This window comes from Malaya genurostris, chromosome 2, assembly GCF_030247185.1.
Source record: "Malaya genurostris strain Urasoe2022 chromosome 2, Malgen_1.1, whole genome shotgun sequence".
Classification (NCBI taxonomy): domain Eukaryota; kingdom Metazoa; phylum Arthropoda; class Insecta; order Diptera; family Culicidae; genus Malaya; species Malaya genurostris.
The window spans coordinates 218,523,053-218,538,268 of NC_080571.1; the positions used below are offsets into that span (position 1 = coordinate 218,523,053).

At 35.2% G+C, this 15,216-nt stretch overlaps 1 protein-coding gene across 21 annotated transcripts in view; it reads left to right on the forward strand.

The window, feature by feature from the left end:
* LOC131427610 (sodium/hydrogen exchanger 3) overlaps positions 1 to 15,216 on the forward strand; it is a 238,500-nt gene that overhangs the window by 176,114 nt on the left and 47,170 nt on the right. For all 21 annotated transcript variants that reach the window (XR_009229294.1, XR_009229293.1, XM_058590965.1 and 18 more), the window contains 3 exons: positions 3,690 to 3,746; positions 3,819 to 3,899; positions 3,985 to 4,057. Coding sequence is in view for 19 of the 21 variants with exons in the window: in XM_058590965.1 (XP_058446948.1) it covers positions 3,690 to 3,746; positions 3,819 to 3,899; positions 3,985 to 4,057 (211 nt within the window). In the remaining 2 variants the exon portion in view is untranslated. The remainder of the gene's footprint in view (positions 1 to 3,689; positions 3,747 to 3,818; positions 3,900 to 3,984; positions 4,058 to 15,216) is intronic.

The following is a 15,216-nucleotide window of genomic DNA, read 5'->3' on the forward strand; positions in this document are numbered from 1 at the left end:
CCGAATACTTGATTCCTTCGAATAAATAGTTAAATTCGGAAATGGAATTTAAAAACAGTTTGGATAGATGTAATGTTTATCATATATATGTCGAAATTAATTACTTGTTCTATCAATCATTGTGATTCTATTGTGATAAAATCGAATACAATATCTTTGCTTCAGCTCTAAGAAGCAATACAGAAGTGAAGTGATTCAATACGATGTACTGTTTTCGCACCGCATTCACTCTGACAGGTTTACTTTGATCAAATGTAACTAGCTCACAAGCGCGACCAGACGCTTCGCGTGACGCTTTCACTCTGACAGCAACCTTAGGTTGATTCAATACGATGTACTGTTTTCACACCGCATTCACTCTGACAGGTTTGCTTTGATCACGCACGCGGAAATTGACGCTTCGTGTGACGCTTACATTCTGACATCAAGCGAGTTTCTGTGAAACGCTCGCACTTTGGACTTGACGTTCTTCATTAAATTCTGCACAGTTACTTTTGTGACTTTCCTGGTGGCAGCTGTCCATTTTTTTTGAACTCCTGCATGTTTTGGGACAGTGTATCTTCCGAAAGTGTCGCTGGACAATTGCCCAATACCTTTCAATTGGCCGAAGATCCGGGCAGTTCGGTAGGTTGATGTCCTTTTCCACGAATTGTACATTATTTTTTGACAACCGTTGTAGAACGGAGTTGGCGTAGCGGGCTGAAGCCAAATCCGACCAGAAGAGAGGAGGAGCCTTATGCTTTCCGTACAGTGGCAGCATTCTCTTCTGCAAACATTCTCCCTCGTACACCTTGGCGTTAATTGTGCCCTTCGTGAAGAAAATTGACGACCGCAAACCACAGGTACAAATTGCTTGCCAGACCAATACCTTCTGCCCAAACTTTCCCATCGCCACCGTGGTGTCAGCTTTGTCGAGGTCCTGGTACACCGATTTCGTATGATATTGCGGTTCGGGCAGCGCTCGAGAGTCTTCCTTGGCGTAGGTTTCATCGTCGATCAGGATGCATCCGTCTTTATTCTGTAGAATCCGGTTGTACAGTTTTCGCGCTCTTGTTTTGTCCTGAACTTGCTGTACCAGGGACTTTTTCGGCACCTTCTGTTTCTTGTACGTTTTCAGGGAGTTCCGACCTTTGATCCGTTGAATCATCCCGATGCTGGTGTTGAACTGCTTGGCCAAATCCCGCGTCGACGCCGATGGGTTTTTCCTGATGTACTCAACCGCTTTTAAGTCCCGGCCGGGCTGGCTGGGACCCGTTTTCCTACCGGATCGGGGCAAATCTTTCATGGAAAGGGTCTTACCGAACTTCTCGATAATATTTTTGACACTGGTGTGGTGCACTTTCACCCGTTTTGCAATTTCGTTGTACGTGACACCACTTTCTGAGCACCAAGTGTGCAGAATTTTCTTTCGCGTTTCCGGATCAATTCGACTCATCATTGAAACGTTAAACCGTACCGAAACCAATCGATTGCGCAGCTGTTATTGACATGTAAACAAACATGTCACCACAAAACACGCTGCAAAAAATTAAGCCATTTCAGAGTAATAACTGTTTGAATGTTGCTAACTCGCTACACTCCTTATTGTAGCAGACCAATTTTCCGAACTACGAAACAAGTACGGAATTTTTTTTTCAATTTTTTTTCATCAAATTGGAAATACTTGAAAACTTTTATATTTTTATGTACATCTAAAAACCATGTAGTAACTGCAATAACATTCGGAACCACGTTTTGTTCCTATGTTTACATTAAGCAAGGCTTGGTAGCCACACTGAAATTTGTGCGATAGTTACAAACATATTTTTAAAAGACTTAGGCTCAGGTCAGGTCACCATGTATTATTGTTCAAATTTGTTATAATTCAAAAAACTTCATCACAAATGTTGCCAGTTTCTTATGTTTTATATTAAATTTGACATATCGTCTGCTATTTTCAACCCAACTAACCAAAAGTTCGGATAAAAGGGACTGATTTGGCTTATGCGGCGGGTAGGGTCTAACACTTTTGAAAAATCATTTATTATTTTATTTATTTTTCCTTATAGTAAATCATTTGAAGAATTTTCTGTGAAATTTTCAAGCGTACTGGAACGAAACTTTGGAAGTTATTGACCTTTATCTATGGCTATCTCATTCTACGAAGAAGCAAGAGCTCGCCGCACAGGCCCAAGATTTCTACTTCGATTGACTTCAAAACTTGACAAAACATTCTTGAAATGTTTCGTTATAGTAAATTATAAAATAAAAAATATGATCTTTTGAAAATGTTAGACCCTACGGGCTCCCTGGAGTAATTATTTGTTTCCATTGATTTTATAGATAAAAACCTTTAAACGAGTTTTCCTCGGAAGCAGTCCGTGTCCATCGTCATTCAAAAACTACCGCACCAATTTTTTTCAAATTTTGCACACACTTTCTACATATAAAAAACCAGACCCCAACGTTTTCCTTTTCGTTGTTTGTTACTTTGGGGAGATTTAACAGCTGCAAAATGGTGGATTTTTCGTGAAAAATCGTAGTTTTCACTTTGAACAACCACCAAAAATTAAAAAAATTTTAAAAAAAGTCAAAAAGAAACGTTGGGGTCTAGAAAAACTTGTACTCTAACTATGCAGCGTTTATTTGTTCACTTCTGATTAGTCTGCGCTGAGATACAGTGGACACCGCAAATCATGATTTTTAAGAAGCGTTCTCGAAAATACCTCTTCACCGACTTATTTCTCAATACTTTTCCACGAAAAATTCCAAAATGTTGTTCGAATGATGCGTTTTATCGTGCAAAACATTTGAATTTATTTTGTTGAACGATAATTCTGGAAAAAAATTCGCGAAAATGATGATTTTTTTAATCGTTTAGAGCCTCACTCCAGTGGATAGTCTGTGTGGATAGTGTGTCTCGAGCTAGTTTTAAATATGATCAGTATCTATCGGGGAAAACAGATTGGAAAATTGACAGGTGAATACAATTATGTAATGTTATCAATTGTCGAACCTTTTTTCTCCGTTAGATACTGATCATATTTATCGTATGATGTCAATGTGAGAAAGATCGATTGTTGATCAAACTTTTTTGTTGAAAATACATGAATTTATTTTCGCTGGTTTCCACGAAGAATTAAAATCTGTGCGTAATTTCCTTGATGTGTCTATTCAGTCCAGTGTGTAAAAGTTCGGAATAAATTCTTAGATACGAAATATAATTGAATGCGCCCTTTCCTTTGCAATTATGTTTGCACGGAATATGAAGGACAAAACATACGTAAAAATAATTGTTAGTTACAAAGATTATTTCATCAGACAACGATATCCTTTTACTTTACTCAACCATGTTTCGCTACTATTGGATAGCGAACAGGTTCGGATTGTTTTTAAGAATGTTGCTTTAAATTCGCGGTTTTATGTCTGAAATGACATTGGCAATTACAAAATTACTTCTCTATTGTACTTGTTTATGCATAGTGTTCCATTTCAGTGCTGGTTTAATGAAGAGGTTCATTTGGAAACCTTATATAAACTGAAAGTTAAATTTCTGTTTGTAAAATAGTAAAATAAATATTGTATTCGTTTATTGTCAAGGTTTAATTTATTGATAGCATAATGTATGATACGCCAGAAAAATCGAATAAAATATGCACAATATCATCGTTTTCTTTCAATGAACTAATTAAATGTGTTCACATTTACAGCATCGAAGACTCAGTTACAGTCGACATGCAGTGGACGATCGAGACTTATCGACGCAGGTGAATATTCGATATACATTCATTGCTTCGACAAAGTTCGGTCAGTTGCTAATCTGATTAATCCTCCAACAGCAAGTCAACTATAAAATGCAGATGAACATCCGGCGAATGATCAGCGAGAAGAAACATCACAAGAGAAGTAAACGAGTCAAGGTATGTTGTTGTTGTAGTGGGCACTCTTCCCCCTGCGGGGGTCAAGCCAGGTGTAATCGAGGTTTTTTATTTGACTACTCCGCAGGACGGCAAACCTCAGAATCACGTTTCGTTCCCCGAGTTCGTGCAGAATGGAACCGCCAAACAGTTTGCGAACGGTACGAATGATATCGTTATGACTAATGATACAATTACGATAACTAACCACCATCCACCACCACAACCTAACAATTACAATCGCAAAAAAAGTAAAAGAAAATATTCTCAGAGTCTTAGCAAATATCGTAGATTAGAAATAGGTAATGATTCGTCAGATTATTCATTTCTTCTCCCTTACTTACCTTACCACTCAGATTTGCGATGTTATCAACAAGTCGATTTTTTGTTGAGCAAAGTAGATATCCTCTTTCTATTTCAAAATTTATGAATGTCCTGTGCTGTCAGCCTATTCTAATTGTATTCGATTTTTATCTATATTGTCAATCAAACAAATTATATCTAATCAACATCTGATAAAAATGAGTGATAAAAACAAAATTCAAAACCTGATGTTGCATGCATAGATAAGTATTGTTGATTAATGTTGCTATTTTCTTAGTTTCAAAATAGAAAAAAAAACTACTCCGCTGATTGACTGATTGCTGATTTTAATACAATGAATTATGTCCTCAAAGCAAAATCTCATTAACCAGTTGCTGTTGTTTGCAGTTGGTAACTTTAATTCCCTACCGAATCAGTAATAGATAGTACTTACTATACTTGTAAGCAAAAATTAAAAATTATGAAAAGCTCTGCAAGACATGTTCAAAGATGCGGATGGTCTTTTTTATACTTTTAATATTCAGTTCATATTCTAGTTTTGTGTTCAACTTTTTTTAACTGTTTCTAATTCAATTTCAATTTAAAAGAAAGAAAATTGTTATTATAGACAGAGCAAAACAAGGTTTTAACTTTTTTTTGCATTTATGTTGTCATGGAATTGAATTTGTCTTAGTAAGGATCTTTTTTTGATCCGCCATTGCTTTCTAAGTTATAAAAGGATACTTTTCTTGTCAAAAATCGAATTTATTCATCAATGTAATCTCTTTCAAGCTTTTTCTTTCCAATGTTTCTCGATGCCGTGCTTGTAAAAGGATGCGTCTTTTGACTCAAAGCTTATGTAGTATTTACTATTGATTCCCTTTCTCAAGATAGATTATGAAGATTGTACCATGTGCATCCCAAAATACTGAAACTATGATCTTCCTAGCTGACAGTTGTGTCTTTGGACGCTTCGGATGTGATTCACTGGAAGCAGTCCACTCAGATGATGATCGTTTCGATTTCTGAGTGAAGTGATGGATCCATGTATCATCCATTGTCATATATCGACACAAAAAATCTGATTTATTACTTGTAAATATGGTTCATCAACACGTTGTTGTTTTTGATCGATTGTGAGTAATTATTGTAGCTACTTTGAAAAGAGCTTTCTCATAGTCAAATGTCCATAAAAAATTGTAAAGGCGGTGTTCAGATATCCTTACAGTCTCGGCAATCTCACTCAATTTCAATTTATGATTAGATATAATCAATTTTTGAACTTTTTTATGCGTTTTTGAGTAGCCACCTCAATCAGACGACCAGAACGTTCACCATCATTGGTGTCAGTACGACAACGTTTGAATTCAACAAACCAAACAACAAATAGTTCTTTTCGAAGGAGTAGAGTCCATAAGACACTTTTGAAGCCATTACTGAGCATGTACAGTTTTTTTTTCATCAAGAAACAATAATAATTAACAGACGAAATTGTTTTGAGTTCATTGTTTTGAAAATAACAAAAGTAGCTTCACTAAAATAACTGTCACTTTTTCCTGACTAATGTCGAAACGTCATGAAATTTCGTACATAAAGCTTGCTTCAGATAAAATTGGAACAAATACAATTGCCTGTATTTCAGTTATTTATTATTGAATTCAAGATATTTTGTTATACAAATGTAGCGTTTTCTTCATACTTTCCATTCCATACATTCCACCAGGTCGTCATCTGATTGATGTCTTCGTCAACCTTTCCCTTTGTCTTGAGTCTCCTATTCATGATTTCCCAGTATTTCTAAATAGGGCGGAACTGGGGGCAGTTGGGTGGGTTAAGGTTTCTTGGAACAAACTGGACCCCTTTCTCTGCATACCATTCTTGAACGACTTTGCTGTAATGACAGCTTGCCAAATCTGGCCAAAACATTACGAGATGGTCGTGGGATCGAATGAACGGCAAAATTCGTTTTTGGAGATACCCTTTTTGGTATAGTTCAGATGTCATTGTCTTTTTATTTCAACGAAAACTTTCGTTTTTTTGCCACAGCTGCAAATGTCCTGCCAAATCATAAATTTTTCTTGCAAATTTGTCGGCAAAAACAAACTTAAATTTGGCTGAATTTTTGATCTGGGATTTGCCCGAAGTCAGCCTTGACATAGGTTTCATCGTCCATCAGAAGACACTCGTCGAACTTGTTCAGCACTTGGTCATATAGTTTCCGAGCACGAATTTTGACCACTCTATTCTGTTTTATGGTCCGATTTGGCTGTTTGCTAGCTCGATACGACTTGATTCCTTCCCGAAGTCGAGTTCTCCTCACGGTACTATGAGCAGCACCGAATTTTCTGGCCAAATCAGGTTCCGACGGATTAGGATTCCTCTTAATCGTCTTCAAAATTTTACCACGCAGTTTCCGGTCGACAGTTCCACTCCGACGATTGGCTTGAGGCTTCCGAATCGTCGTCAATGTTTCCTTATACCGTTTGATAACGCGCCATACGGTATTTATGAGCAATTTCAGCTGTTTAGCTAGACCACAATGGATTTTCCAAAAAACTGTGCACAATTTTTTCCCTTCTTTCGGCTTCCATGTTGATTGTTTACAAAGTACAGTCGATTTGAGGAATGTCAAAAATCATACGTGAAGCTGACAAAATTCCCGACACGTGGGCGCCAAGAACTTCCAAATCCGTCCACCAGGAGCGCCACAATATGAGCAAAAGTTTGTTCCAATTCTCAATGAAGCAAGCTTTAGTCTTTTGAAAGTTGGTACTTCATAAACGTTATATGGATTTGACAATGTTGGCGCCATCTGGGTGTCAGTCAAACGACTTATTAGGTGAGATGTTATTTCGAGGTTGAGTAAAATCATTTCAATTGAATGTGGAATTTTCATTCTGCTTTTCGATCGAGTTAGAGATTTCTACACAAAATTATCACTAACTCAAAATGTAATATGCAGGCCAGCACCAAGGATTTCGTTTCGGAAGGGGCCTTCAGAAAAAAACTTTAATATTTTTACCTAGAACTATCATTATTAAGTAGTTAAATAAAAAATTTTTACTATGACCTAGAGAAGGTTATTGTATTTTTTTTAACGTTTACTGTGATGCCATTTTAGTCGCTCATGTTGAGTTGTGATAGATTTTGAGAAGTGTTTCGAGATAGCTCCCTTACTTTGATTCGTGGAGAGCGAAAAACATCTCCTAAATTTGTAAGTCATATTAGTTGATGGCCATACAAACTTACTTTGGCTATATTGATTTCGGTATTAGGTTCCGAAATTCAGTCGGTGTTGAACAGTCGTTCGCACCGCACGCGTATAGCTCTTGGCTCCTGGATTTTTTTTCTGGCTACCTAGAGTTTCATTGATTCAAGGCTTCAGTCTTTTTCAAGGCTACCTGAATCACTAACTAAGTGACTAAGTGATACAAAGAGTGATATTAGAGTGACTAAGTGATACAAAGAGTGATATTAGAGTGACTAAGAAATTAATCAGCCTTTTTTAAGGCTAGCTAGGAGTCTAATCGAAGACTAATTTAGCCTAGTTAATTTAATTTAAAATTTCATTCATTTCAAAAATGCCTGCGTCCAACCGGAAAGGCAACAAGCCTAAGGCTAAAAATAATTCAATACGGAATAAATCACAATCCGTTATTCAACATTTTTCTAATAACATTCAAGATCTTATAGAATCTGAATGTAAAAATAAAAGACAACGGACGGATTTCCCTTCCGTTGATCCTATGCCGTCTAACAATATTTACGAGATTCTTCCTGAATCCGATTGTAGCGACATAGAAGAAAATTCTTCAAAAATTCCCAAAATGGACGCTTGTCGTTCTGGGAAGAAACAACAATCTATGCCACCAGTGACGGTGATGATTTCCGACTTCAAAGCATTCCGTACTGAGCTTTCTACTTTTCTCCCGGAAGTAAAAGTCTCATTTCAAATCGGACGAAGAGGAGAATGTCGAGTCTTGGTGGATGGATTGGAAGATTACGAACGTCTTATTCGATATTTGTCCGAGAAACTTCATAAATTTTATTCATATGATATAAAATCAGACAGACCCTTCAAGGCTGTCTTGAAAGGATTATCAAATGATCAAAGTATTGATGAAATTAAAAATGAATTAAAAGAATTGCTTGGTTTTGCCCCTTCCCAAGTAATACTTATGAAAAAAAGAGCGAATGGTACTTCTAAACCACGCTCTGGAATTTCCCATGAACTTTACCTAATACATTTCAATCGAAGTGATGTGAACAATTTGAATACTTTAGAAAAGGTACGTTTCATTTCCCACATTAAAATTCATTGGGAACATTATAAGCGGCATAAACATTGCAAACTTAACGCAATGTCGTCGTTGCCAAGGCTTCGGTCATGGAACCAAAAATTGTCATATGGATATACGGTGTTTGAATTGTGGTAAATCGCATTCGAAAGACGTTTGTCCAATGAATGAAACCACTGATAAATTTTCATGTTCAAATTGCAATGGAAATCATAAATCCAATTATTTGAAATGTCCTGTCAGGGAAAAAATTTTAAACGCTCGTTCGCTTCGACAACAAGTCAAATCAACGACCTTAAATTTACAGAACATACCTGATAATCAAAAAACCGTTTCAAATGCCACGCCTAATTCTTTTAAGGCACTGATTTCTTCGAAACAAAAAACAGGTACGCCTGTCAATTCGTCTTCTAACGAAAACAATTTATTGACAGGTAGATCGACCTCGTCATCATCTTCTTCTAATGTCAGTTATGCTGGTATATTAGGTAGAAATCTATCACCTATTTCTTCTAATGTAAATAATCAAAACACAGGACCGCCTTGCAGTTCTTCTTTTAACGAAAACAATTTATTAATAGGTAGACCGGCCAAATCATCTTCTTCTAATGGCAGTCTACCTACAAATATTCCTTCAATGCCATTCGCTTCTTTAAATGAAGTCGATTTAGGCGATATAACTGAAAATAAAATGATCTACCTACAAGATCAACTTTTTCAAATGATCATCCAAATGAATTCGACTTCATCACTTTTTGAAGCATTTCAAATCGGATGGAAATTTGCAAATAATATTATAATGAATTTAAAATTTAACAGTGATGTTAAATAATTATTTGAATATTTTAAATTGGAACGCTCGATCTTTGAAATCGAGTGAAGATGAATTTTATAATTTTCTCGAAGTTCGCAAAATCCATATTGCCATTGTGACAGAAACTTTTCTTAAACCAAATGTAAATTTGAAAAGTAATCCACATTATGTGGTTCATCGATTTGACAGGTTTACTGGAATGGGTGGTGGAGTTGCCATTTTTGTCCAACGGCAAATTAAACATCGAATTTTACCTTCTTTCAATACTAAAGTTATTGAAAGCTTGGGAATCGAAGTTGAAACCATTCATGGAATTTATTTCATCGCTGCAGCATATTTGCCATTCCAATGCACCGGCGAACAATTAAATTTCTTTAAAGGCGATTTGCAAAAACTTACAAGATATCGATCGAAATTTTTCGTAATAGGGGACTTAAATGCTAAGCATGTCCAGTGGAATTGTAGGCAAAATAACAGTAATGGTAAAATACTTCATAATCAACTCTCAGCTGGTTACTTTACAGTTCTTCATCCCAGTAATCCTACTTGTTTCTCTTCCGTGTAAAACCCGTCTACAATTGATCTGGTTCTAACAGATCAAAGTCACATTTGTAGTGAACCGATTACTCATGCTGATTTTGACTCAGATCATCTTCCTGTAACATTCAGACTTTCCAACGAAGCTATAATTAATCCAATTAGTTCTATTTTCAACTATCATAGAGCTAATTGGTTGGATTACAGATCTCACATTGAAAATCATGTGGATCATGAAACTATTTTAGAAAATTCTGCGGACATCGACACAGCAATTGATAATTTGAATCATTATATTATCGAAGCTAGAAATCTTTCAGTTCCCAAAGCTCAAACTAAATTAAATTCTCCTATCATCGATGACAATCTTCAACTGCTCGTTCGGTTGAAGAATGTTCGTCGACGACAATATCAACGTTCTCGTGATCCTGCTATGAAAAACATAGTTAAGGATTTACAAAAAGAAATTAAACATAGATTTACTCTTTTGCGAAATGAAAATTTCGCTAAAGAAGTTGAACAAATTAAACCATATTCTAAACCTTTCTGGAAACTTTCTAAGGTTCTTAAGAAACCTCAGAAACCAATTCCTGCTCTCAAGGAAGGAAATCAAATACTTCTTACAAATGGTGAAAAAGCTCAAAAGCTAGCTCAGCAGTTCGAGAGTGTCCACAATTTTAATTTAAACGTTGTGAGTCCTATTGAAAATGAAGTCTCACTGAAGTATGATCATATTTCAACCCAAGTGTTATCACACGATGACATTATTGAGACGAATTTTGATGAAATTAAATCAATTATTAGGAAACTCAAAAACATGAAGGCTCCTGGTAATGATGGAATTTTTAATATTCTTATTAAAAATCTTCCCGATGTTGCCTTGAGACTCCTGGTTAAAATTTTCAACAAGTGTTTTTCATTAGCTTACTTCCCAAAAAGATGGAAAAACGCTAAAGTAATTCCTATCCTAAAACCTGATAAAAACCCAGCAGAAACATCAAGTTATCGCCCAATTAGCTTACTTTCTTCTATCAGTAAACTTTTTGAAAAAAATATCTTGTTGAGAATGATGTCTCATATAAATGAGAATTCAATTTTTTTACCAGAGCAGTTTGGATTTCGTCATGAACATTCAACTACTCATCAACTTGTCAGAGTAACGAACATGATAAAAGCAAATAAATCTTCTGGGTTATCCACTGGAGTTGCTCTTCTAGACATAGAAAAAGCATTCGACAGTGTTTGGCACAAAGGTTTAATAGCAAAAATGTCTGATTTCCAGTTTCCTATTTATTTGATCAAAATGATTCAAAATTATTTAACTGTTTTTTTTTTTTTTTTTTTAATAACAATTTATTGGGATATGAGTTAAAATTAAATTATTAAGATTTAAATTGGGTGTTCAGCCACAAGTGGTGACTTTTCAGCCCTGTTATATATATATGATTTGGTTATTACCATGAAGACATCATTTGCTTCCGCAATTCTGAGATTTTTGTGTAGGGAAAATTCTAAACCTACTTGTATTGTGTAATGGGGAAAAGGAACTTATATACTAACTTACTAACTAATACAGAGAGCGAATCGATTCAATTGAAGATTGCATCGATTTTTGTCGGAATTTGCTTATAATATTATGTGACATTACATCTAATGGTTCTATATTTGTGAGTCTGTGTAACTCATTTGTACTAAACCAGGGAGGACGCTTCAGAATCATTTTCAGAATTTTATTCTGAATCCTTTGAAGCGTTTTCTTCCTGGTGGAACAACAGCTTGACCAAATTGGTACCGCATAAAGCATGGCTGGTCTGAAAATTTGTTTATAAATTAACAATTTGTTTTTTAGACAGAGCTTAGAATTTCTGTTTATAAGAGGATATAAACATTTAATATATTTATTACACTTTGCCTGGATTCCTTCAATGTGATCCTTGAAAGTGAGTTTTTTGTCATACGTTAAACCTAAGTATTTAGCTTGATCAGACCATGTCAATTCCAAGCCATTCAATTTGAGAATGTGATTATTGTTTGGTTTTAGAAAAGAAGCTCTTGGCTTGTGAGGAAAGATAATTAATTGCGTTTTTGCTGCATTTGGTTTAATTTTCCATTTTGACAGATAATCACTGAAAATATTTAAACTTCTTTGTAGGCGACTGCAGATCACTCTTAGATTTCTACCTGTGGCTAACAGACTTGTGTCGTCACAGAATAGCGATTTCTGACAACCAACGGGTAGATTTGGAAGATCAGAAGTGAAAATATTATACAAGATTGGAGCTACACTCGAACCCTGCGGAACACCGGCTCGTACGGGTAGCAATTCAGATTTACAATTCTGATAGCTAACCTGAAGAGTACGATCAGTTAAATAATTTTGAATCATTTTGATCAAATAAATAGGAAACTGGAAATCAGACATTTTTGCTATTAAACCTTTGTGCCAAACACTGTCGAATGCTTTTTCTATGTCTAGAAAAGCAACTCCAGTGGATAACCCAGAAGATTTATTTGATTTTATCATGTTCGTTACTCTGACAAGTTGATGAGTAGTTGAATGTTCATGACGAAATCCAAACTGCTCTGGTAAAAAAATTGAATTCTCATTTATATGAGTCATCATTCTTAACAAGATAATTTTTTCAAAAAGTTTACTGATAGAAGAAAGTAAGCTAATTGGGCGATAACTTGATGTTTCTGCTGGGTTTTTATCAGGTTTTAGGATAGGAATTACTTTAGCGTTTTTCCATCTTTTTGGGAAGTAAGCTAATGAAAAACACTTGTTGAAAATTTTAACCAGGAGTCTCAAGGCAACATCGGGAAGATTTTTAATAAGAATATTAAAAATTCCATCATTACCAGGAGCCTTCATGTTTTTGAGTTTCCTAATAATTGATTTAATTTCATCAAAATTCGTCTCAATAATGTCATCGTGTGATAACACTTGGGTTGAAATATGATCATACTTCAGTGAGACTTCATTTTCAATAGGACTCACAACGTTTAAATTAAAATTGTGGACACTCTCGAACTGCTGAGCAAGTTTTTGAGCTTTTTCACCATTTGTAAGAAGTATTTGATTTCCTTCCTTGAGAGCAGGAATTGGTTTCTGAGGTTTCTTAAGAACCTTAGAAAGTTTCCAGAAAGGTTTAGAATATGGTTTAATTTGTTCAACTTCTTTAGCGAAATTTTCATTTCGCAAAAGAGTAAATCTATGTTTAATTTCTTTTTGTAAATCCTTAACTATGTTTTTCATAGCAGGATCACGAGAACGTTGATATTGTCGTCGACGAACATTCTTCAACCGAATGAGCAGTTGAAGATTGTCATCGATGATAGGAGAATTTAATTTAGTTTGAGCTTTGGGAACTGAAAGATTTCTAGCTTCGATAATATAATGATTCAAATTATCAATTGCTGTGTCGATGTCCGCAGAATTTTCTAAAATAGTTTCATGATCCACATGATTTTCAATGTGAGATCTGTAATCCAACCAATTAGCTCTATGATAGTTGAAAATAGAACTAATTGGATTAATTATAGCTTCGTTGGAAAGTCTGAATGTTACTGGAAGATGATCTGAGTCAAAGTCAGCATGTGTAATCGGTTCACTACAAATGTGACTTTGATCTGTTAGAACCAGATCAATTGTAGACGGGTTTTTCACGGAAGAGAAACAAGTAGGATTACTGGGATGAAGAACTGTAAAGTAACCAGCTGAGAGTTGATTATGAAGTATTTTACCATTACTGTTATTTTGCCTACAATTCCACTGGACATGCTTAGCATTTAAGTCCCCTATTACGAAAAATTTCGATCGATATCTTGTAAGTTTTTGCAAATCGCCTTTAAAGAAATTTAATTGTTCGCCGGTGCATTGGAATGGCAAATATGCTCCAGCGATGAGATAAATTCCATGAATGGTTTCAACTTCGATTCCCAAGCTTTCAATAACTTTAGTATTGAAAGAAGGTAAAATTCGATGTTTAATTTGCCGTTGGACAAAAATGGCAACTCCACCACCAATTCCAGTAAACCTGTCAAATCGATGAACCACATAATGTGGATTACTTTTCAATTTTACATTTGGTTTAAGAAAAGTTTCTGTCACAATGGCAATATGAATTTTGTGAACTTTGAGAAAATTATAAAATTCATCTTCACTCGATTTCAAAGATCGAGCATTCCAATTTAAAATATTCAAATAATTGTTTAACATCACTGTTAAATTTTAAATTCATTATAATATTATTTGCAAACTTCCATCCGATTTGAAATGCTTCAAAAAGTGATGAAGTCGAATTCATTTGGATGATCATTTGAAAAAGTTGATCTTGTAGGTAGATCATTTTATTTTCAGTTATATCGCCTAAATCGACTTCATTTAAAGAAGCGAATGGCATTGAAGGAATATTTGTAGGTAGACTGCCATTAGAAGAAGATGATTTGGCCGGTCTACCTATTAATAAATTGTTTTCGTTAGAAGAAGAACTGCAAGGCGGTCCTGTGTTTTGATTATTTACATTAGAAGAAATAGGAGATAGATTTCTACCTAATATACCAGCATAACTGACATTAGAAGAAGATGATGACGAGGTCGATCTACCTGTCAATAAATTGTTTTCGTTAGAATACGAATTGGCAGGTGCCTTAGAAGAATTTTCAGGTATATTCTGTAAATTTAAGGTCGTTGATTTGACTTGTTGTCTAAGCGAACGAGCGTTTAAAATTTTTTCCCTGACAGGACATTTCAAATAATTGGATTTATGATTTCCATTGCAATTTGAACATGAAAATTTATCAGTGGTTTCATTCATTGGACAAACGTCTTTCGAATGCGATTTACCACAATTCAAACACCGTACATCTATATGACAATTTTTGGTTCCATGACCGAAGCCTTGGCAACGACGACATTGCGTTAAGTTAGCAATACGATTATGCCGTTTATAATGTTCCCAATGAATTTTAATGTGGGAAATGAAACGTACTTTTTCTAAAGTTTTCAAATTGTTTACATCACTTCGATTGAAGTGTATTAGGTAAAGTTCATGGGAAATTCCAGAGCGTGGTTTAGAAGTACCATTCGCTCTTTTTTTCATAAGTATTACTTGGGAAGGGGCAAAACCAAGCAATTCTTTTAGTTCATTTTTAATTTCATCAATACTTTGATCATTTGATAATCCTTTCAAGACAGCCTTGAAGGGTCTGTCTGATTTTATATCATATGAATAAAATTTATGAAGTTTTTCGGACAAATATCGAATAAGACGTTCGTAATCTTCCAATCCATTCACCAAGACTCGACATTCTCCTCTTCGTCCGATTTGAAATGAGACTTTTACTTCCGGGAGAAAAGTAGAAAGCT